We start from the raw sequence: 24,727 nt of genomic DNA, 5'->3' as shown, positions 1-24,727 counted from the left end.
TTGGCTCATATCTCTTCCCCTGAACACCCATGCAGGATCATAATCCATAAAACACAGAAGCAATAACTCCTTTTAATTGCCAGGAGTTCATCGTTTGCTGAGTTCTAACTGCAGTCACTTAGACACTTGTCTTGAAAAGCCTGTCTCTGTTTATTCCGCAGAGCCGAGACTGTGTGAAGCTGGGCCCTCCTGCGGAGGGAGAAGTCGTTGAAGTCAAGTGGCCCGATGGCAAACTCTATGGAGCGAAATATCTCGGATTGAATGTGGCCCACATGTACCAGGTGAGCACTGAGCAGTGTTTGATGCTTGCTGAGATGGACAGGAGCAGCCAGAGGGCAGCTGGCATATCCATTGTGCTCTTGATCAGTAAACCGTATCAATATGGGGTACCTCTTATTTTGTAAAGGAAGCAAAGACTTGATGTCTGATGACCCAGGTATTAGAGTTTTATTACCATGTTTGCCACTGGGAAACCCTAATAACACTTGGTGAATGGTAGAGAACATTGTTAGGCTGGAAGGGTAGGCAGCTGGATGCTAAGCGGCTTTCCTGTGTTTTCATGATATGGGGAGAGCCTCATTGGCTAGTTTGTCTCTCCAGAGCCAACACAGTGATGGCTGTTGTGGCTTTTGCCTGAGATGCCCAAACCTAAACCAATGGTGCATTGACACAGATGTGGCCAGTTGTACACCCAACCTTAAAGGAGTGCTGTCTAATGCAGCGTACAGCTATCAGTTGGATATTCTGCTCACGAGGGCACGCTACATTGTATTAGAGTATGTATACAATTAGAAAATGAATTTTATCCCTATCAAAAGTGAGAATGAGTTAAGCTCTAACAAGGAAAATAACATGGATAGCACACATGAATTTATATTCCTTCAGAAAGTCTTTAAAAGGGAGTAAATTTATTGAAACCAATACACTGCAGTTCTTTCAGTAACACAGAGGTGGAATCAACATTCACAGGCTAAGCAGTAGAGTGAAAACAGGAAGATTGAAGTAAAGGAAGAAAAAGCAAGAAGGGTCAGGCCTGTTAAGTTGGGTGGAAAGAGATCTAGCAAAGATGCATATATACATAACCCGTGGACACAGACAATAGGGTGGGGCAGGGGTGAGCCAGGAGGGTCAATGAGGAAAAAAGGGGAGCATATGTAATACTTTCAATAATAAAGATTTAATGAAAATAACAGTTTGAGAATGCTCAGATTGCCAGTTTCAGCAGAGAAGTTGTTCAAAGATCAATAAGGGGCTTAAATGGAAGAGTACATGGCAATACAGTGCATCAGGGGCTGGAGCCCAGTGTCATTAAAAGTATTCAGAAAAGTTTGGAAAACTTAGGGAAGAACATTTTTTGAAGTCTAGAAAAGTGCAAGGGGAGTGGGGAGGGGAGGGCATTTACATTGTGTGTGTGTGTGTGTGTGTGTGTGTGTGTGTGTGTGTGTAGGCCATTTTCCCCTTTGCTTCAGTGGCAATGTAAACTTACAGGTTCAGGTCATCTATACTAATAAAAGGGTAATATGCTAATTAGACCAGGAGACCTTCTGGGAGACCTTCTGGACAAAGCCATGGTGGCAGAGCCGAGGCAGAGGCGGTTAGGGGAGATCAGGCCAGTGGGCGGGTGGGGGGGGGCAACGGTGGTGGGCAGTTGGGGGCGATTAAGTATCTGGTCGTCCAGTTGGCTGTTCAGCCAATCAAAGCGTAATATGCTAATGATATGCTAAGGCAGCTCAACCACTCACTATGACCACCAGGGGGCAGACAGTCTACTGGTTGACCAGTCGCTATGATGTGCACTGACCACCAGGGGGCAGACGTTCTGACCAGTAGGTTAGCTTGCTGCTGTGGGGTCTGGCCGATTGGGACTGAGCGAGCCCTCTCTCGGTCCCTCCCCGCCTGGCCAGCCTCCTGCGTCCCTCCCCGGCCCCAATTGTGTACTGGTGGTGCAAGAATTCGGGCCTCTATTTTATAATAGGGTAAGTGCTAGAGCATCTTTGCATCAGGATGTTCAAAATTGGACAAAAATTACAAGATAGGCTGATAATACTGGTGACTCCTAGAAAAGAGGCATCATTGAATATTACATCATTCAAAAGAAAATAATTACATTTAATTAGACAATAAATGCAAAAGCAAAGCATCTCACATGTAGCAAAGCTATTTGCTCCATGAAAAGTATAATGAGGACATGTTGAAATTCAGGCTAATTAGTAATCAGTATGTGTGGACTTCAGGTGAATTTATGATGGCCTATCAACAGAACTGTGGGCACATTCATAGACTTAATGAAAAAGTTAAGACTAATATTAAAATTAGTTCTCAAGTACAAGTAGTTTAAAATTCCTCATTAAACCATGCGGCCTTTTGAGATCATTTTGTGTTTTGTGTCTATTCAACCTCACCATTGAATAAGCGAAGACATTTATAAAAATAGACATAACTAAAATATCTACTGCACAGTGATAAATATCCTTAGTATATGCATTTTTGGACCCTTACAGTAGGGTCCTATAAGGTAGGTGTTTTTGACTCTTATTTTACAAATGAGGCCAAAAGGGATCATTGAATTTAATAATTTGACTAAGAGCACACATCTGGTCAAGGGAAGGGCCAGAATCTGCTCTCAAGCTCTGTCCCAGTCATGGTTCACAACCACCCCAGAGTGCAAGGGCAGCCCCTGATTTTAATCCTGAGAGTCCTGCATCCCGGAGATCCCTCAGTCCCCGGCAGCCAGGATAATCAGTCACCATAGCACACTCCCCTTTCGTTTTATAATTGCCTTTTCCTCTTGTAACAATTTTCAAATTATCTAAAACAGAAGAAAGGTAGGCACAGGTGGTTCTAGCTATGCTATCAAGTTGTGTAAATGAGATGACACCTTGGCCTGATTAATATTAAAGAAACCATTGTGATCAGACAAGGCCAGGAAGAGAAGCCTCCACCTCAGCCTTCCCGAGTAACAGGGAGCTCTCCAGTGAGGGAGGCCTACTTCCACCGCTCAGCTTAGTCAGATGTGAGCAGGACCTGGAAATAGGGTTAGTTGTGTAACTTATTATAATGTTTTCTTAAACTCCAGCATGATTTTTATAAACATAGCTCAGCTCCATGGTTTAACTTACCTTTTAACTGAAAGTGCAAGCATTTTTTATTTCTTAAAAGTAAAACATTCAGACAAACAGACAAGTTAGAGACTTCAAAAATATTCTGAGTGCTTCAGAGTTAGAACACATTAGGTATTCCACCCTGTTTGCATCTCTTTTGTTGTTTTCCCCTAAAAGAGTTAATTTGGGATTAAACGTGAACCAAGAACAATCCCTTCAAATAGGCCACTGGTCAGCAAACTCATTAGTCAACAGAGCCAAATACCAACAGTACAACGATTGAAATTTCTTTTGAGAGCCAAATTTTTTAAACTTAAACTTCTTCTAATGCCACTTCTTCAAAATAGATTGCCCAGGCCGTGGTATTTTGTGGAAGAGCCACACTCAAGGGGCCAAAGAGCCGCATGTGGCTCGCGAGCCGCAGTTTGCCGACCATGGAAATAGGGCATTTGATGAACTTGCCCCAGAAGCTCTAGGTTTCTGTTAACCCGTGTCACTTATGCCCTTTTCTCTAACAAAGTCTGCTGAAATATTGGGGGGTGGGGGGTGGGGGGGGGAAACTGGTTTTGAAATTATTGCTCCCATTTGATTAGCTTAAAAAAAGTTTTCAAACATTTTCATTTTAGGTAATAATATGTTTTTACACATTAGTGTGGTTTAATTGTTATGAGGGTGAGAAGCTGGGGTTTTTCTGGCCATTTGGTTGAATTTGACAAAAGTGAGTTCAGAACATAAAAGCTTTGTAAGAACTTGAGAAATTATTTTATCTGGGAGGATTATTATATCATCATTTCTTTCTCATGGAGAAACAGCCCTCCCTCTTATATTGTCAGAACCTCTTAAAGAATCAAATGGTACTGATAGGCCCAGCCCGTCCTAAATTGGCTAGTCTCAGTTTCTGAGCAATTACTTAAGCAGCAGCTACTGTTCTTTGTTTTTGCTGTGGTGGGTAAAGTTTTTACATCACATATTCCAAGACAGTCATTTTCAAGAATTTTTAGCTTGTTTGAAAACATATTTTGTTCTTTAGTTTGATAAGGGAAACTTATCAGACTTCCTTCCTTGGCTGTTGGCTAGTTCCCTTGATCTGCTTTATCCTTTTTTTTCTGTTTAGCTTGTTCAATGGAACCCTGAAAAAAAGTGGTCAGTGCTCATTTGTTATTTAATATATATCATGATGTCTTACTTTTCATTAGGTTGAATTTGAAGATGGATCCCAGATAGCAATGAAGAGAGAGGACATCTACACTCTAGATGAAGAGTTACCCAAGAGAGTGAAAGCTCGTTTTGTAAGTGCTGGCAAATGCCACTCAGGGATCTGCCCTGTAGTTCCCTTATCCTCTCCAGCGGGAAACATGCTTAGGTCTCACAGAATATCTTCCTTAGCGCCACCCTCCCTTCTCCTCCCCTTTCCTTTGTTTTTAAATTAAACACACACACACACACACAACACACACACACACACACACACACACACACACTTTTTTTTAACTGCCTAGATTTTGAGGATGGGAAATGGAGTGAGTAGCCCTCAGGTCTTTGACTCTCTAATCCATGTATAGTTAAGCATTCTATGCGCCTGGTCTTGCAGATTTCACATACTGTTTCTTATTCGCATTAAAGAAATCGTTCTGCTTTCTTCTCTGACCACAATCTCTTTGTTCCACAGTAGATTTGGCTCTAGTACCAGGATACCCTCTCATGTGGCTTTATTTGAACTCAGCTCCTGAGTTTTCTAAGGTCCACTTCTCTGAACAATTACACCAAATTCAACCTTTTTCTTTTTTAAATTGTCAGAGGAAAAAATGTTAAGAAATGGCAGTGAAAAATATATGTCACATATATAATCTGAATGTAACCTGATATGTCACACAGTTGAGCCTAGTAGAAAATATCTTCAGGAACAAAGGCTCACGGTCCAGCTTGCCGCCAGTGTTTTTATCGAGTCAAGACGTAGGCGCTCCTGTTGTAGGAACGGCTTTTCCCTCAGGCTGATATGCAGCCCTCTGGCCCTCGGGCAGTTGTCTGTGACTGCTATTTTTTTCCCCAGTTGGCGAAACAACTCTAATTGGAAAACTCATTGAAGGGAGATATTTATGACTAGAGAAATCTCTTTTGTGTGTTTTCAGGAGGGGTGGGTTAGCAGCCCTCCCTGGGTGGCCTCCATGTTTTAATGAATTGTGCTCACCCAGACACATGCTGATTTGGAAAGAAATTTTTCAAAAGAGTCAGCAGTCCACCTCGGTGATTGTGCTGGGTTCTTTCCCACTAACTTCAGAAACAGCCCCATTACCTTTTATTGTCTCACAGAATAACCATAGCAACAGTGCATAATTAACTAGAGCTACTGGTAAATCGGTTTTATTATTGTGTTTGAGAGGCTGAGTTTTGCTGTTCTCACACAGTGGCAACACTGTCGATGTTTTATTTTCTCCTTTGATAACTTGAGCATTTATAAAAGGGGAAGATTACTCAGAGGAAGTACTTTCCCCAGAAAGAATGAAGCAAAAATGTTTTCTCCCAATGGCAGAGAGTGCCCAACCAACCACCAGGCTTCCTGGGCGAAACAAGGTAGTGTCTGGGGACCTTGGAAGCAGCCTGTTACCCTGGGTAACCGTCTCATAGCTGGCAGGGAGCATGCCCCGCTGTGCACTTGGGCCATTTTTTAGTTTTCAAGCTTCATTGTAACTATTCCATCGTTTGCCTCTTCTTCACAATTGACTGTGTTTTCAAGCCCTAAAAGCCGGACTGTGCCTCCGTCACCAACCCGGGAAGGAGGCCTCGGTGACATAGTAAGATGCTCTACACGTTGGTTATTCTGTGTGATCCAACTCAATGAAAACCAGTTGGGAATGATTTTAGGAGGCAAAATAGTAGGAAATTAGGAAACAAAAAGAGTGCTTTATAATGTAGAATTTACCCGATCCTAACAGAAAAGCCCACATTCTTTCCCCCAGCTAACACTTAGTGAGCAGTGGACGAGAGCTGGGCATGTTGCTTGGTATTGAGAAAATGTGTAAAATCAATACTCAGTCCCTAATATCCTCACCCTTAAGGGTTTTGAGAAACGCTTGATGGGGAGAAACTCACCTGCCCCTGTCCTGCCACTGCCCTCATTCCACTGCACTGCCATGGAAAGGCTCACAGGGACCCTCAAGGAGGGCTTCCGATGCGCCTGTGGCAGAGGAGATGGAGTCTGTTCCATGCAAAGGAAACAGTGCGTCCAAAGACAGGCTTGCACGAAGAGCCAGTAGTGTGGCCGGGACCTGAAACAAGTCAGTCTGACCGGAGCTTGGGATAGGATTCTGCCAGGTTGTATAGGTACAGCCGAAGGCATTGGGATGTTGTCTTTATTGAAAGATTATAAGCATGAGTGTCACTTAGTCAGAAAGTTTTTAAAGAACTTTCCTCTACTGGTTCTGTAGAAGATAGGCCGAGGGCATCGCATTTGTCTCAATGCTTCAGAAAAGGATGTGTGAGGCCTGCACCATGGGGTCAGTGGTGTTAAAGAATAAAGGATGGAGGGCTTCATGTAGGAGGGGTACTGGACAGGCTGGGGGTGGGGGGAGTTTGCAATGACTTTTAGGTTTCTGATCATTGTAGCTATATGGATGGGGATAGTTGTGCCATTTATGAAATACTGTAGGCCCAGTGCACGGATTCATGCACCAGTGGGGTCCCTCAGCCTGGCCTGTGGGGATCAGGCTGAAACCGGCTCTCCTATATCCTCCAAGGGGTCCCGGATTGCGAGAGTGTGCAGCCAGGCCCAGGGACCCCACTGGTGCACGAATCCGTGCATCGGGCCTCTAGTATGCATATAAGAATCTTTGGTTAATCTCTTCCCGCCCTCCCCCTTACCCCCTTTCCTCTGAGATTCATCAGTCTGTTCCATGTTTCCATGCCTGTGGGTTCCACTCCTGCATTGAGCGTCTGTCCCCTGGTGGCCAGTGCACGGCATAGCTACTGGCTGGCCGGTCGGCCGGTCACTTAGGCTTTTATGTATATAGATAGGCAGGACAGGGATGGAGAAGGAAGAATTTGAGTTTCATTCAGGACAGGTTGATTCGAAGTGCCTGTGGGGTAAACACTCTGAGATGCCCGCTGGGCAGTTGGACATGCAGGCCTGAGCGCAGGAGGAGGTCTGGATGGGTGAGAAATGTCAGCATCATGGGAATAGATGCAGGAATTGAGGCCATGAATGTGGGTGTGAAGACCTGGGGAACATATGGGGAGAGAAGAAGGCCAAATGTAAAATCCCAGGGGCATCAGAGTTGAGCAAATAGTTAAGAAAGGGGAACCCCTGTGCCATCAACAGTGAGTACCCAGAGGAGGAGGGGAGTCAGGAGGAGGGGCTTATATAATGACAGAAAAGAGAGCTTTGAGCAATAAGTGACAGAATAGTTAAATTAATTTAGGATAGAAAAGTGTCATAGGAACTAGGACTTGAGCAAGGATAGTTTCAGGGAGGTTGTGGGGGCAGAGACCTAGAGTAAATAGGACTAGGGGTGAATTAGAGATGCCTATTGACCAATTACTCAGAAATCTGGTTGGGCAGGAACCAGAGGGAAGATGGAGAATGAGGGAGATTTAAATGAGACTTTAATCCTGCTGGTGCTGGGGCAAGTCCCTGGGGTTGGAGACCCTGAAGAAAGAGGGGTGAGGTGGAGGGGAAGGGGAAGGTTCCAGAGCCACCTGTGTGGGCCCTTCACCCTGGGCTGGCGACCTGTCCCTGGCTCCCCTGGATCAGTCTTTGTACAGTCTTGCCATGGTCAAATGCATGCCCTTCTGCAACGTAACGCCGGCTAATTTTAGTCCACAGCCTCTGACATGCGATTTGAAGACACATTTTATGGAGCAGACATAATCCAAGGGGAGAAAAAGAGACAAAGAGTGCTGAGCTCCAGGTTTAAAAACGAATATGTGGACGACCCCGTGTACCGCACGTTTCTGAGGAGCTCTTTCCAGAAGAAGTGCCAGAAGAGACAGTAGTCGCGTGTACTGCTGCAGCGCCAGAGCGGCGTGGGCAGGAAGAGGAAAGGCAGGGGCAGCCATGGGCTGTGCCACCGTTCCACTGCGGTAGGTGGCGGGTGTGTCTGACGGTGGAAAACTAGGCTCCCAGAGCGTGGTAACCCAAACCGCAGAATACACATATTGTTAATTGGATACGACAACCTGGAGCCATCCCCTCGTCTTGCTTTCACATGTGCACAATTGTCTTTTATGATCCCAAAGGATTTTTCTAAGTGAAAGGAAATAATAGTGAGTCACCCACCAAAAAAGCCCCTGCCAGAGGACATGGGTCCCCAGGTGTGGCTTAGGCCCCTAGGCAGGAAACACAGGGAAACTGCCCTCCCCCGCCAGGTGGGAGCCTCCCACTGGGGGACGGGGAGGGTGGGGGTGTCATTTCTATATTCTCCACAGTCAGGGAAGGATTCTCACTTACTTGTTTTAAATGGCAGTTTTTATAAACTATTTTTAAACCACAAATGGCATGGATGGTGATGAGATTTACCCATGTGCTACCTGTATTTCCCTTGTACAGAACTTTTACATTTTTTTATATCCCCATTACTTTTGATTGTGTCTGCTGAGAACTAAGTTGTTGGCATTTGTGAAATTTTTGGCTCTTGAGAAAGAATTTTTATGAATTGTATGGAAATTTTATGAATTGTATGGAAATTTTATATATTTAAAGAGGGAGACCTGGGGCTGTTATTTTTAAACACTTTTTTTCATAATACATATTCTAAGTAGATATTTATAAGAGGTTTCTTTCATTATGTGTTTGTAAAATTAGAGTTTAAATAAATATGCTTTGATGCATAGTTTTGAATTAATATGATTTTCCCTTTTTAAAACAGCCTGAAAATGTACTAGTGTTTAAAAATAAAGATTTCCATCTTCTCCAGTTCTGTCTTCTGACTTGCTTATTCACCTAGGTTTCAACCAATAGGAAATGTGGTTTGTTTGGGAGCCGGCTATCATGGACACGGTGCCGGCATCCAGGACAGTCACTGGGGACAAGGCTTTTCCGCCTGCCCACGGTGCCAGCTGGCGTTTCCTCACTCCTGCCTCCAGGCCTGGAAGAGATCCGAGCACTGGGGTCTCGGCTCTTTTCATCCCGGTTTTCTTGGTCCCCAGTTGCCATTAGAAGAGGCTGTATGGATCCTCTAACCCCTCCCTTGCTTCATATGGGACGAGTCAGGGATAGGCGGGAAAGGGATTGCCCAAGGTCACACTGTCCCCAGTGATGCTCCTGTTGACGGTGGCCGCAGTGATGCCCCCTAACAGCTGCCAGCTCTCAGTGGCCTCTGGGAGAAGCACTTCTTTTGCTTATGTAGGTTGGCTGTGCCAGGCTGGGCTTGGCTGGCAGCTGTGTTGATGTGGGCTTGGGCTGGCTCTCATATCTGCTCCACATGTCTCCTGTCAGCCCACTGGACCTCGTGGGTAACCCAGGTAAGGTCTTCTCAGGTCAGTGGCAGAGGTAGAAAGCAAGCGAGCCCAGCTGAGTAAGTGCATTTCAGCCCTGTCTGGGATGTTGGTTAACATCTGTGGGCCAAATCCCACAGCCAGGGATTGGAGGGCATTTCAGAGTTTCATGGCAAGGAATGTGGATGTATAGGGTTACAGGGTAGAGTAAAGAGCTGAATTTCCAGTGCCTCGTGGCTGAACTCTGAGCTGGGGAAGAGCCCGCCAGCTTTATTTTCACAGACTGAGCACTTTACATTCTCTGCCATTATAGTCAGATATTTTAACCGGTAATCAAGCTTGCATTTTATATTTCTCGGTTTTGAATGACACTGACCTGCTGTGTCTACGATATGCCAGGAAAGTAGGCCTGTGTAAGGCATTAAGAGGAATTAATCTAAACAGGATCATTCGTTTTGTACATGTTTGCCTGTCAGCAAGATTGCTCATTGGCTGCCACAGGGAGAGAATGTACAGAGTCTTATGTGATGTCAAACACAGCTGCTTTTTGTAGTCTCACCTAACTAGTGGCTGTATAACCAAGTACAGCTGTCTACAGCCTTAGCAGAACAGTGCCAAGCGCAGTTGTACGCGGCTCTGGAGAGAGACACTTGGTGTCACTGCATCCGACATAGTCCTTACTAGTTCTATGACCAGAAAGGCTGTTAAAGCTTTTCCACGTACTGCAGGACACCTCAGTTGTAATGTTCACTGCTTTGCGTTACACTAACTGCATTTTTAGTGTGTATGTGCAGCATGAAATCAGTTGAAGTCCTTCTAGTATTTAAACAAAAAAAAAAGGTTGCTAGCTGTGATATTTCTAATGTAATTCTAAATGCACGCCTTTTCTCTGGAGGTTAGAGGATTAGTAACAACTGCTTGACATTTCACAACCTTTTAGTTCTTTTATGTGTGTTTGAAATGAGAACAATGTGATCCTTGTCAGTTTGCTTTTTATTAAGGTACTTTTGTTTAGTTCTTCTAGAGAGAAATTGAGAAGAAGCACCAACACTAAAATATCCCATGGGTTCTCCGAGTACATTATAAATTGCCATTGGGTAATTATATATGAAAACATGAGAGCTCAGAATACAAAAATATGCGGGAGTAAATGGTCCGTCTGCCACTTCTCCCTGCACCCATCCAATGGGAAACAGGCCGAAATGCCTACGTGACCGTGAGTGGCCTGGAGGTCCAGGAGCAATCATGTTGGAGTAGGATATGCTGCAGGATAACACTATGCTTTATTTTTGCCTTTCATTAAAAGGTAGAGGGAATGAAACGATCTTTATTTCACATACTAATCAGCCCCCTAAACTTGAAGCTAACTAGAGATCCCGAGACATTCTCATTACCTGAAGTAATTGGTTGGTTGCACGACTCAGTTGTACTACAGACTCTTTCTGGGAATTCAGATGGCAGTCGTTGGAGGTGTTGCGTCTTCTCTCACCCAGCACAGTGTAGAGACAAACAGCACTGTGGTGGGGAGAATGGTTCCTGGCGTTGAGACCTGAGTTCTGCTTCAGTGGGCTGACAATGTAAAAACCCCATGCTCCATCCTCAGAAGGTGAAGATCTCCGTAGAAATGGAACTTCATCGAGAGAAGCTGACACTAATGATGTATGGAGCATCTGTCGTGTATACCCAGCCTGGTAGGCTCCTTAGTGGCGTTTATCTTACTTAGCCTCCCCGAGAAATTAGCAAAGTAAGTATCATTTCCCTCTTTCATGGATATAAACTAAGTCTCAGAGAGGTTAAGTAAGATTTGAATTACTCAAAGTTCTAAACCTGACCCAAATAAAAGACATTGGATGGATGAGTCTGAAGCTCAAACGACAGGTTAGCACTGGAGTCATAAAGAAGGCATCATCTTTATTAAAAATACATGAGATTTACCTTTTGGCAAAGGCAAAACTATAGGGACAGAAAGGGATCAGTGCTGCCAAGGACTGGAGGTAAGGAGGGATTGAGAACAAAGGGTTTGATGAAACTTCTTTGGAGTAATGGAAAGAGTGACCTTGAGGAAAGCATTTCAAGTGGTTTCAGATGAGAAATCTATTAACATTGAAATTTGTGTTCCTATTGGACATGCACCCTCTCTTCTCTTTTTAAACATTTTCTTCTTTATCTTTAGTTTTCAGAAGTGTGATGATAATGTGTCCTGGCTTTGATTTATTTTGGTTTATTTTGTTTGGAGTTTGTTCAATTTGTTGGCCTTTCACCAAATTTGGGGGAAATTTCAGCCATTATTTCTTGGGATTTTTTTTTAACCTCATACTCTTCTTTCTTTCTGGGACTACAATGACAGAAATGTTGGGTCTTTGGTTATTCAGGTGATCTTTAAAGTCTATTTTCTCTGTTCAGATTGGCTAAATTCCATTGATTTGCCTTCACATCCACTGATTCTATGCTGTGTCATCTCCAAACTATTATTGAGTCCTTGAGTGAGTTTTTTATTTTGGTTATTGTATTTCTAAGTTCTATGATTCCCATTCGGTTCTCTTTTATATCTTCTATTTCTTTGTTGAAATGTTCTGTTGTTTTCATTTGTTTCGAAGGTTTTCATGATTATTCATTGAACTCTTTTTCTGGTGGCTGCTTTAAAATCTTTTTCAGATTATTCCAGTATCTAACTCACTGTGGTATTGGTGTCTATTGATTGTCTTTTCTCATTTAAGTTGTGATTTTCCCGGTTCTGGCCTGACCAGTGATTCAAGTAACCTGGACATTTTGGGTGTTATGTTTAGAAGACTGGCTTCTACTTAAATCTTTCCTTTTAGTGGGAAGTGCCCCTGTTTTGGTTTAGTGCTAGGCCCTAGCCTACTTTTATGGGCTGTGGTTCCAATGACCATGTAATGTTCGGTGGTCTTACGGTTCTCCTCTGCTCTGCTTTGTTTGTGCGTTGCCCAGACGCCACTCTGCAAACCTGGGTGCTATTCCACACTTTGGCTCAGTTCTCAAACTTGCTGGTGAGTGAATGTAGGTCAGTTTCACGTGTGAGCTGCTCAGTGAGTTCCTATGCAGGTTTAAAGAATTCCCATTTTGAGCCCCCTGCTCTCCAAAATCCTCCTTCCATTCTCTACTTAGCAAGGTGGGGATGCTGCCTCCCACTGGAACCCTCACTGAGTCTCCACTGACAGCATGCTGGCAGGGAGAGAAGTGCCCTCCAGGCCCTCCAGCTGATGCCAAGTCAGGGCAGGGGTGGAAGTCCGGACTCCCCACTCAGTCTCCACCTACACAACACTGGGGTGGGAGCAGACTTCCGGACTCCCCGCTTGGTGTCTCCTGAGATTGTACAGGCAGGGGCCATTCATTATGTTTGATTGGTATGGTGCTCCTCTTTCGGTTCTTTGACTAGAGAGAGCAGGCTTTTCTTATAGCTCTAGAATTCTTTTTCTGTGCCTGTAGTTGGGGGTTCCAGTTTGCAGGCTGTTCTAGTTCCAAGTTCAGGGTACATGAGACATAAAAAGCAAACCCAGACTATTCATCCCTGTGTAGTTCCTATATCCTGAAGAGCCTCGTTAATCTGCCTGCCTCTTTCAATATTTCATAGTCCTCCTATGATTGTTTGTTGTATTACATCCATGGTTTTGAGTTATACTTAGCCTGGAGGAGCCCGAAGAACAAAGTCGTCTCCATCTTGTCTAGGACAAGAAGTCCTCACTTTTTATTATAGATGGGAGAAAATAATTTATTGCTAAGAGCATGGAGCAAGAGGTTTGTTTAAAGTCAGATATTGAAGATTTAAAGGGAATAATTGATAGAGGGATTCAGAAGGGAGGAAAGGAGATTGAGAGCAGAGGTAAAATGGTTGGCCTGACACAGGAAGAGGGAGATTTCGTCCATAAAGACTGAACTCCTGATTATAAGAGCAGAGATGGCAGGTTACAGAATTGTTTCAGGAAGGAGCTTTCCCGGTGTTTGGTGTATGGAAAAGGGTGTGAGAGAATTGAAGATGCTAGAGAGTATTTCTGTCCATTAGTCTTGGTTGAATAAGGAAGGTAGCTGTGTCTAGAGGGGATTTCTTGGGAAAATATAGAGGGATCTAGGAAGTGGATGGCTGTAAAAGACCGATTAGGCCTTCCCCTGTCCCCCTAGCCTGAGAGATGCCCATAGCCTAATCACCAGAATCTGTGGCTGTGTCACCTTAAATGACAAAAGGGACTTTGTCATTGCTATTAAACTAAGGATCTTGAGACAGGAAGGTAATCCTGGATGACCAGGAGGGCCCCAACGTAATCACTAGGGCTGTCATAAGAGGGAGGCAGGAGGGTCAGAGACAGAGAGGAGATGTGATGATGGAAGCAGTGGGCGAAGTGATCTGCTTCAAAGACAGAGGCAGTGGCCAGAAGCCAAGGAATGCAGGCGGCTGCTAGAAGATGGAAAAGGCAAGGAAACAGCTTCTCCCCTAAAGCCTCTATGAGGGACCACCCTGCTGACACCTTGACTTGAGCCCTGTGAGACCGGCTTCTGACGTCTGGCCTCCAGAAAGGTAAGAAAATACATTTCTGTCATTTTAAGCCAGTAAACTGGTGGTCATGTGCTATAGTATCCATGGGAACTAAGACAACTGCCAACAGATATAGCAGGAGGAGGGGAGAGAAGGATTTCAAGTCAGAAGCATGTTCAGAAGAGGGGCAGTAGTTAAGGTTTCTGCTGTTGGGTTTCCAGTGATGACAGGGCTTAGGGTATGGTTGTGGGAATGGAGTGGAGCTTCAAGTCATTGCACTGAATTAACTCGTTCCTTTTAACTATTTAGTTTTTTTAAATTGATAACCCATATGGCATAAAATTCACCCTTCTAAAATGTACAATTTGATGGTTTTTAGTGTATTCACAAAGTCGTGCGGCTGTGACCAGTATAGTTAGTTTTGACTGAACAGTGTTCGTTGTCTTCATCCATTACAGCATTTAAAAAACACTCCATTTGTTTTTGCTGCAGCTCCTGGAGGTTGAGACCCAAGGAGAGTATGGTAATGAGAATATATCCTTGAGAATGGAAAATTCTTCTGAGCGTATTTAAAATGCCCATTTGAAAAGACTATACACTGGGCCAAATAGAGACTCGCCTCCTGCTGATCTGGCCAGGTTTGTGACTGTGGTGGTGGCCATGGTGCGTCTTTTCCATGGCAGACAGGTCGCAGGGGGAAGGCACTCCCTGGCCACAGAGCTGCCCTTGAAGGTTGGGTCGGGAGCCTGTGGTGGAGTGTGGCCTCGGCTTCACCGGGAACACTGCAGCTCAGGCCTTTGCAGCCGCTCTTTGGAGAAAGCCGAATTCCTGGCCCACACTCAGTGATGGGCCTCTCACACCCTACCTGCAGGAGTCCCACGGGGTCCCGGAGAGGCCAGTTCCCTCAGGTCACCGCACCGTGGTTTCTTCCGGGAATGTTATAAATGACCCCGTCCTCTTCCCTTTCTCTCTCGGGGGTCCTCTCCTGCGTGGGTGCTCTATTGCTCCCAGAGATTTTTTGTGACTCATGAATCATTGAAAGGCAAATTTGACCTGACCTGAACTGTTTATAGTTTTTATCTCACTTAGTATGAATATTCTAACATGTCACTATAGAATATTCATGCAGGGTGTTAGATAATGTAAATTAGGGATGAAATTACTTCCTAAAATTCTAAAAATTCTGAACTCACACAAAGTACAGCTAGCCGCACAGATTCCAGATAAGAGAATGTGGCCTTTTATTTTATACCCACTTCTCACCCCTGCAACATGGGCCTTACTCATCTCCATAGTCCGTGTGATCATCACAGACTCTCCCTGAGCCTATACTCAGATCTGTTCTCTCCTGGGACAGGGACTGAGGGCATTTGTGTTAGCTCTGGGAACTAAATGAACATCACCAGGCTTAAGCGTTGCTGTACTGCTGACCAGGGGCAGACACTCTGCCAACGGAGGTTAACTGTGAACACAGCAGGGCCCTGAGGCGGGATGTGATGGCACCGGGCCATCCTGGTGGCTGCCCCTGGAAAGAGCCAGGTGTCGCTCAAGGATGGAGGGGTTCATTCACAAGGCAGGCTCCTGCTGCAGGCTGCTGCTTGCTTCCCTGACTCCAGAAAGCAAACAGGTTCTTCTTTGAGGCTATGAAAGGAATAGGGTAGGCCACCTGGATAGGGATAAACGTTTCTTGTTTTGCCCTGAAGCAGAGATTTGGACTCTCGGTGAGGCTTTGTTCGAGGCCTGCAAGGCTGAAAATGGAAATGGCTGCTTAGTCTATAGAATGCCCAGCATCAAGGCTTTGAGGCCATCCCCTGTGGGCTCTCAATGTGTGACTTCGCTGTGATATGATTATGAAGCTACTTGCTTCATTTTCCCCCAAAAATCAAAGCCATAGTGAGAAAAAGGACCCCATAGTCATTTCTGCATATTTTGGTAACAAAGAAAATGGCTGTTGATGATGATAATAAAAACTGCTGTTCACAAATGTGTCCCCTTTGTTGCCATTTATAATAGAGACCTTGTACAGTGAGCTCATTAGTAGCTGAACTTTATTTTGTCAAAGTAAATGGAGTCAAGAGAGATTATGTTTCATCTTTAATATGGCTATTCAACAACAATGCCATTATCCTGAGTTTCAGACTAATTTAATTGAACTTTAATGAACAAAATTAGTTGTTTTGTGCAATTAGAATCCCATTTAAATGGGTTAGAAAATGAATAGAATGGGAAATGTAGTTGACTTTATTTTCCTCAAGACTGGCTCTTTAGGCTACTTTTTGCCCCTACGTTTCCTCCCCCATCTCCCTCCCCCTCCCCCCGCACTGAATAAGAGACTAAGATTTTTAGAATTTAATAAGATTTTTGACTTGCCAAGTTTTTCCCCCCTCAAGCAATAGAAAATTCCTAAAACCTACAAGGAGGTGGGAGGCAAGGGAACCAGTGAATGGGAACCAGTCACAGAGAACCAAGGTAGACACACCCTTCCAGCCCAGCGTGGCCCAGCCTTGCACAGCTGAACTCCCTTCACTTCTGAGGTGCGAACGTGGTATCCAGCAGCATCTAACAGGAGGGATGGTTGGGGAGCAAGGCTTTCCTCTGCCGCTTAGTAACTTGGTGACTTGGCATGTGGCTCTCAGCATTTGAACCTCAGTACAGTAGGAATAATAATACCTACTTCTTAGGAGTGATGGTAAGCATTCAGTGAGAAAATGTATATAAAGTATTTGGCATATTGTCCAGCTTAAAAAGTGGGAGCCACTACTGTTATTAGTATTACTGCTCTTCTTTATCATCTTCATCTTCAATCTTACACCACCGTTCAGCTCAGCTAACTTAGTTTGGTGATTCTGGTCAACAATAAGCTTTCCCAAGTATTTCCCTACTCAACTGGAGGGAAGAGGTGAGATGATAAGGTCAGTGTGCTTAGGGGGCTGGGAGGGTTGGCACTCTTCCAGCTGATAAGGCTTATGATATGGGGAAAGGGCATGGTAACATGAACTTCCTGCAGAGCGCCACAGAAAATCCTCACTTGTTCTCCCATCTGTGATGTGAGGAAATTAGAGAGGCCATCCCTATGGACTTTTCTAGCTTTGAGGCACTTACAATACTGCAGCTACGACCAACTCTTCTGCCTAATGGACCACATTCCAATGAGCCAGACCTCGCCAAGAAATCCTTCCGACTTGCATCAGAATCGCTGAAGCTTCCTGCTGAGTGTTCCCTACCAGCATGTGTGTTGACTCAATGCTAGGATGTGGCTTCCTGAGACTCAGCAGAGGTGAGAATGAGGACCAGTGGGATTTGGCACAGCCTTAGTAAACATAGCCTCCCTATGCAGAAGAGCTCAGACCTGGGTGAGACAAAGGAAAATCAAAGAAAAGACTTATTCATGACCTCCTTGCTTTCATCAGACTGAAGGTTTAAATGGGTTCTTTGTGAGAAATACAAGAAAAAACAGGATTACTTTCATTTTAACTACAAGATGCTATTGCAATATTCCAGTCTTCTATCAAATGCTCCCCAATTATTTCTGACAGTTCCCAAGGGATATCTTAGATGTGCTCATAAATAAAAATAAATCCTCTTGTTTTCCACATGGTGGCTACCATTTCGCTCTGTTCCTTCTCCATGACAACCTTAGGAGGGTCAGCTTCCTCAGGTGTCACTCCCCTCCAGATTGAGGGAGAGAGAGGGCCTCTCCTCTGTATCCTGTTGATAAAATTGAAGCTATCCCACATCATACCCAAAAACCAGTGTGGATGATGCCCTGTTGTAATGCCTAAGGTACAGTGACATTGTCCTGTTGGCCTCACTGCTGCTAAACCTGGGGATTGCAGGGCTAGGCCTGTCACCACATCCTTTTTGTCAAAAAAAATATGTATTTTATTGATTTTTGACAGAGAGAAAGGGAGAGGGATAGAGAGTTAGAAACATCGATGAGAGAGAAACATCGATCAGCTGCCTCCTGCACACCCCCTACTGGGGATGTGCCCGCAACCAAGGTACATGCCCTTGACCGGAATCGAACCCGGGACCCTTCAGTCAGCAGGCTGATGCTCTCTCCACTGAGCCAAACCAGTCAGGGTGCAATATATATATAATTGATTTCAGAGAGGAAGGGAGAGGGAGAGAGAAATAGAAACATCAATGATGAGAGAGAATCATTGATTGGCTGCCTCTTGCAAGACCCCCACTGGGGATTGAGCTGGAAACCTGGGCATGTGCCCTTGACTGGAATCAAACCTGGGACTCTTCAGTCTGCAGGCCGATGCTCTATCCACTGAGCCAAACCAGCTAGGGCATGTCACCACATTCTTAAATGAGGTTGACTCTCATTGACCTTGCCCTGCACCAACCCTACACGTCTCTGAAGCAGAAAGAACTGTCATCCCCTTCTGTGCCTCTTTCTTTGTCTGTGCTTATCCCAAAGTAGTGCAACTTCCTACTCTTAGCCTCTCAAGGAGACTGTATTTTGTGTTTATTTCTTGCAGTCCTTGCTTTCAGGCAGGATTAGGGCTCCATAGGGCTGAATGTTGGGGGCTGTTAAGCATGTGAAGAACAAAATTTCACTCAGATGACTTCAGTACTACTGGACCTACTGTAGGGAAAAGAGGCTGCACACTCAGCCACAAAGCTGAGCCTCATGGAAATGAAAATGACAGGCAACCTGCTCTTGGGATCTGTTAGTCCTGTTGGGCCCTCACCTTCAGGCCACCAGTCTTGAACTTCTTCTATATCTGCAACCATCTCCCTCACACTTCCTTCGAAGGCCTCTGCTGCCAACTTTCACCTTTTGATTTTTTTCAGCTTCTGTGCCAAGTACCACTGACTCCTTCCCCAGACATCCAGACGAAATCATTAGTAGAAAATAAGTTCGCTGAGAACATGGATTTTGCTCTCTTTTGTTTATTAGTATATCCCTAGAACTTAAAAGACTGGTCTTACCACTTAATAAATAGTAGCATTGGGGTAGGTTTCATAGGTGCTCGCTATTTATTTATTTATTTTTTATTTATTTTACCTTCAAAATGGGGATGGTAATAGCTTTAATAGGGTTGCTATGAAAATAAATTATTTGAAAATATTTATATTAGTGTCTGACATAGAGTATGTTCTGTAGAACTATTTGTTAAATAAAATTAAAAGATAAAGTATCTACACATAGTTGGTGCTCAACAAATATTTGTTGAATCCATTAAATACATTTCTTAAAGGATCAGATAGACTTAGTTGCCCTTTTTCTATTGGAGAAATCTTGTCCCCGGCTACCTCGCATTCCCCTTTAGCCTCTACTGACCATCCTTGGGTTGAGTTCTCACTTCAGGCCATTTATTGGGCTGGCAGTTTAGGGTTCTGTGTTACTAGCAAAATGACTTATATAAAAGGAACCCCTTAAAAGAGGGTTCTGGAAGTGATGGGTACTCTGAGGCATGCCTGTCTGGTCTGTGAAGACCTCAAACCATATTCAATGTCATCCCTTTCTTCCAATGGCTGAATTACTGTTGACGAATTTATGCACCAACTCCTTCTTCAGGGCAATTCTTACCCAGATGAATCTCTGTTCTTCCTGAGTGGTCTCTCCCATGAACTCGCCAAATAGGCTCAGTCTTCTTACTCTCAGTGGTAAATAAAATGCCAAGACTCTTATTATATAGCGCCTTTCTCTTTGTCCATGTCATTCTTTGACCTTCTTTAGCTCAGGGACCTTTGGATTCCAGAAAAGAGGCCTCCTCCCCTGAGCACTACTGTGCATTTGTATGCACATAACTGCATTTTGATGCCAAGATGCTCCCTCTTGGACTTAAAGGTATTTGGATTTTATATTTTCCAGCTAAAAGGCCACCTGAGAGCCAGTGATAACATTTCTGGGGCCGCCAATCAGACAACTAGCAGAGCTCTTTATTATTCTTTTCCTCTGGCTCCTATGAGAGCCAAGTTCCACAAGAGATCCTAAGTTATCAGGAAGGAAGTTTTTCAATTTAATTTTTTCAGGAAGTTGAGTCCCTTAAGTTCCACAAGCTGAGATGGAGCAGTGGAGGGAGACGACAAGGGAGTCTCCATTATGTGCGTTGGCAGACCAGGTAATGAGGGCAGAAGTGAGGTCTGCCAAAGGCCAAGAGGAGGAGAGGAAGGGATGAAGCTATTAGCTTAGACTGTGGCAGGCTGGGATGCCTGCTATCTGGATGGCTAAATTATTACACTCTGGGAACTGGCCTTTGATTTTCTTCACCTTGAAGCCTGGGAGACCCCTCCAGATCACTTTCATGCCCTTTAGGGCAGTGGTTGTCAATCACGCTACATGCTAGTATCACCTAGGGAACTATTTAAAAATACAGATTCTTGGGCCACATTCCAGTCCTTATAAATCAGAATCTCTTAGAGTCCAGGAATCTTAGGATCCTTTAATTCTACAAGGATGGTCCTGGTGTGGACCATCATGGGCCAATCTGGACAATATGTTGGAAATGGATGCAATCCCATTGGGTTGAATGCTATCCTGAGTGAGTTACAAAAGCAGAAATATTGTTGCCAGGTGGGTACTAGAATTATCAGAGGGATCATTTTGTAATTTATATGTGTCTAAACACTATGCTGTACACCTGAAATTAATATAAAATAATATTGAATGTCAACTGTAATTGAAAAATAAAATTAAATAAAAAATAAAAATAAATCATAGAAAAAAATAAAGCACAATATTCCAAATTTTTAAAAAAGTAGGAATATTACCACTTGGAGAAAGCATGGACCAAAGGAAAAGCATTAATTTTGGCATTTTAAGACCTGAATTGTAGTCTTGGCTCTGGCACTAAGCTGGACAAGTCATTACAGATAAATCATTTAACCTCTGTGAATTTCAGGTTCCACATTTGTAAAAAGGGGATAGTAGCACTTGTCTGCTTTATAGAGAGGTTTCTCTAGGGACGAAGGGGATAAATACATGGAAGTGCTCTAAGATCTGGAAAACAGCATTCAAATATATGGTATAAAGCTCTATGGAGAGTAATACTATTTGTGTTCTGTTGATGAATTTGTAATGAATCCCATGAAACAAATAAACCTTTGTGATTGCCTCCTCTGATTCTGCTCCCTGTACAAAAGGTATATAAGCACTTCTATGTACTCTGTTACCTGGGTTTCCTTGCTGGGTTTGACCAGTAGAGATGCTGGCACGTGATCAGCAGGAAGGAACTGAGGTGATAATATTTGTTCCCCATCTTTCTCCTTGCTGGGCCTCACTTGGGCAGAGGCTGTATTCTACAGAAGACCATGACTCCCATTGGGTGATCCTTCTGCTCTGGCTACAGCTCTTACCAGTTTCAGATAACAGTTTCTCCCCTTTGCTATTATTGCTTTCTACTGCTGGTCAAAAAGATGAAAACAATAGAATCCTTAATGTGCTTGAAGGTGTATTGAGGGAAGAGATACACAACTGGAGGGTAGATTTGGTTGAATTAGTGTCAAGAACATTAAAAGCAAGCAAACGAAAACAAATAAACAATATAAATATTAAATTCAGGAAAACTAAAAAGTTGTGTTGGAAAGGAAAAGTAATTATAGTGTACTATATAGCTCAGCTCCAGCACTTGCAGAGTCATAATAATAATAACGTAACTGAAACTGACCTAATCAATTACCATATGACTTAGAATAGAGGAATAGAGGAAGACAAACACTGGTGTGTTGGTTGGTTGAGAGTTGGTGATTGTGGTGGTGACAAGTGAGATTTACATCCTCATCTTCCTCAGTGAGAAATTCGTAAGTAAAACCTAAAAATAAAACCCAAAGAAATAGCAGAATATAAGTAGCAGAAATAATCTATAAGGAAATTATTTTTTTTCTAAAATGATTTGAATCTAATCATTTATTAAGCATGAACATTTCTATAGTCAATTATTTTGGAATGGCATTTATCCACTAGTTTTTTTATAGTATTTATTGAGGTGACATTGGTTAATAAAATTATATAGGTTTCAGGTGTACAATTCTATAGTATATCATCTGTATATTGTATTGTGTGTTTGCCACCCCAAGTCAAGTCTCCTTCCATCACCACTTATCTCTCCTTCACGCTTTCCTTCTTATCTCCTCTTACACCCCTCCCCCCCCCGCAATCACCATACTATTGTCTGTGAGTTTTTTTCTTTTTTGCTTAATCCCTTCACCTTTTTCACCCAAACCTCCAACCCTCCCCACTGACAGCTGTCAGTTTGTTCTCTGTATTTGTGAGTCTCTGTTTTGTTAGTTTATTCTGTTCATTAGATTCCACATATAAATAAAGTCATATGGTTTTTGTCTTTTTCCGATTGACCTATTTCACTTAGCATAATACTCTCCAGTCAGTCTATAGACAGATTATTTAGGGTAATAACCAAAAGAATCAACGGAAAGAGGTGAAAAGAATTGCCTTTGGGGAAAGGGGACAGTGAGGTAGAGAACTGCTGGTTTTGTTTTTTAAACAAGACATGTAGAATTACTGTGTCTAAACTATGTACAGGTGTACATTTAATCAAAATAAAACTGATTTTTCTTTAAAAAGGGCAAAGCAACTAACTTCTCAGTTCTCTCTTTTTATTCCCATATCAAATAGTATAACTCCCTAAACTCCCATGCTGCCTTCCAGAAGAGCAGAACTTAAGACAAAAGATCGAGGAGCAAGGAGGCAGAGAGGATGGGAGAGCTTGTGTGGGGTACCATCCTGTTGAGACAGAGACAGAGAGGCAGCTGATGGAACCTGCACCCAAGAAAGCTCCACGTGGAAATAATCAAAGGGCACAAGCAGAACAGGCTGGCTGTTGTAGCCATCAAGGGGCAGCCTTAGAAGGAGGAGCCCTGGAATGGTGCAGAAAGCCAAGTTCCTTTAGCAGGGCCTCAAATCTGCTGCCAAGCTCTTGGCAGTCAAAAACCAAAACTGGGGCATGAACTGTTACATAATCCTGATGATCAGAGTGAATTATGGAAAGTTCCTCAGGGCAGGCGAAAAAACTTTTCTTAGCAGTAAATTCTCAAAGAAGTATCTCCTGTGAGGCTTTTAGAGGAGACATTCAGGGATGTAGGTGACAAGGCCCTCAGTAATGGCGCCACAGGAGGTGTAGGGATGTGTTGCCCATGTTTCCTTTGATTACAGCCCAAGGCAGAGAGCTTTGCAAGGGCTAAGGATGTGGGGCTTAATCAGAGGAGTGCCCAAGGCTGGCTGGCTGTGGAGCTAAGACAGAAGAATATGTTGACAAAATCTGAGAAACAGAGACTGGTGTGACCAGCAGGTGAAACATATTGGGAGCAGTTCCACAGCCAGAAAGGTGCCGCAGGGGAGTGAGAGGAGCATCCTGTGGCTGTGAGCATAGCCAGGGTTCTCGGGCTGCCAGGGAGGAATTGATCTACGCTTAGACAGAACCAGCTCTGCTTCCCCAGGGGCTGGGAAGGGACAAGGAGAGCTAGTACCTTGGCACTAGCTTCTGAAGGCTGAGCCTTCTGCCTTGGGAATGAAGCACGGGGCCCAGGGTGCCCTGGGCCTGATGACTAAGCAGGGTGGCTGAACCATGTGCTGTGTCCCTTCTCAGAGTCTTATACTCAGAGTATCTAAACTCAGCAGAAGAGTTGTCATGCCTGTGAGGTGCTTGCACTTCAAAGGGAGACGTGAGAAAACACAGAGCCTCCTGGATTTACTAACCTTAACAGAGCTGTGGAAACTAAGAGGAGGTTGGAGAGGCTTCCTGGAGGAGGCGGCGTTTGGATTTAAGGCTTGAATGATGCAGGGGATGTTGACACTGGTAACGACATAGATGGCCAGGCCCTCAGGGACAGGAAAGGTAACAGTCAGCTATGGGCAGAGTGTCCGCGGTTTGAAGGAAGTTGAGAGAAATGAAGATTGAAAGCAAGACTAGGATGTGCTTTGGAGGGTCCTGAAGGTCAGGCAGAAGAGCACCAGGCATCCCGTGGCTGGTGCTAGCTCTCATGGACAATGGCAGGACTCTAGATCCAAAAGTGGGGTGGGAGTAGCGGTCTATGCGTGTTAGGTGTTACTTCTCTCCCCTTCTGTCCATTACCTAAATGCCCTGGTATCTGGGATTAATTTATCTTCTACAATTGAAACTTTGTAGTCTGGAGTGGAGCCAAGCCTCCTGCTTGCTCCGTGGTGGCAGCCATTTCTGTTGGAATTTATGTATCTTCTATAATTGAAACTTTGTAGCCTGGAGCAGAGGCCAAGGCAGGCCAGGGCTTCAGAAGCTTGGCTTCCTCCATCGCTGCAGGCAACCCTAGCCTCCTGCTCTTTCCAGCTCCGTGGCTGCTGCCATTCTGTTTGGATTTATTTATCTTCTATCATTGAAACTTTGTAGCCTTGAGTGGAGGCCTAGGCCGGCAAGGGCAGGCGGAAAGCTTGGCTTCCTCCATTGCCGGGGAAACCCAAGCCTCCCTCCTGCTCTCTGTGGCCATAGCCATCTTGGTTGGGTTTATTTGCATATTTGCTCCTGATTGGCTTGTGGGCATGGCTTGTGGGTGTAGCAGAGTTAGGGTCAGTTTGCATATTACTCTTTTATTAGATAGGATTGTAACAAATGAAAGCTGCTGGAAGTTGGGCATTTGCTCAAGGTCACACAGCTGGTAATGATGGAACTGGATCAGAACCCAGCCCTGTGCTTTTTGTTTATTTGCACTTAATTCCCTCCTTCAAGTCAAGACCAGCCCTTCTTTTATAGACTCACTGAAC

The 24,727-nt window shown here is 44.1% G+C and overlaps 1 protein-coding gene across 1 annotated transcript in view; it reads left to right on the top strand.

Moving 5' to 3' along the window:
• Positions 1 to 8,973, top strand: part of KDM4C (lysine demethylase 4C) — a 328,665-nt gene extending 319,692 nt beyond the window's left edge. Inside the window, exons 20-22 of the mRNA XM_028150623.2 lie at positions 162 to 281; positions 4,298 to 4,390; positions 7,914 to 8,973. Of these exons, the coding sequence (XP_028006424.2) occupies positions 162 to 281; positions 4,298 to 4,390; positions 7,914 to 8,090 (390 nt within the window). The 3' untranslated portion in view covers positions 8,091 to 8,973. The remainder of the gene's footprint in view (positions 1 to 161; positions 282 to 4,297; positions 4,391 to 7,913) is intronic.
• Positions 8,974 to 24,727: the final 15,754 nt, after the last annotated feature.

Source organism: Eptesicus fuscus, chromosome 15 (genome assembly GCF_027574615.1).
Source record: "Eptesicus fuscus isolate TK198812 chromosome 15, DD_ASM_mEF_20220401, whole genome shotgun sequence".
Lineage (NCBI taxonomy): Eukaryota > Metazoa > Chordata > Mammalia > Chiroptera > Vespertilionidae > Eptesicus > Eptesicus fuscus.
Note: the sequence above shows the minus strand (reverse complement) of the source record. Positions and strands in the feature narration are given on the sequence as shown.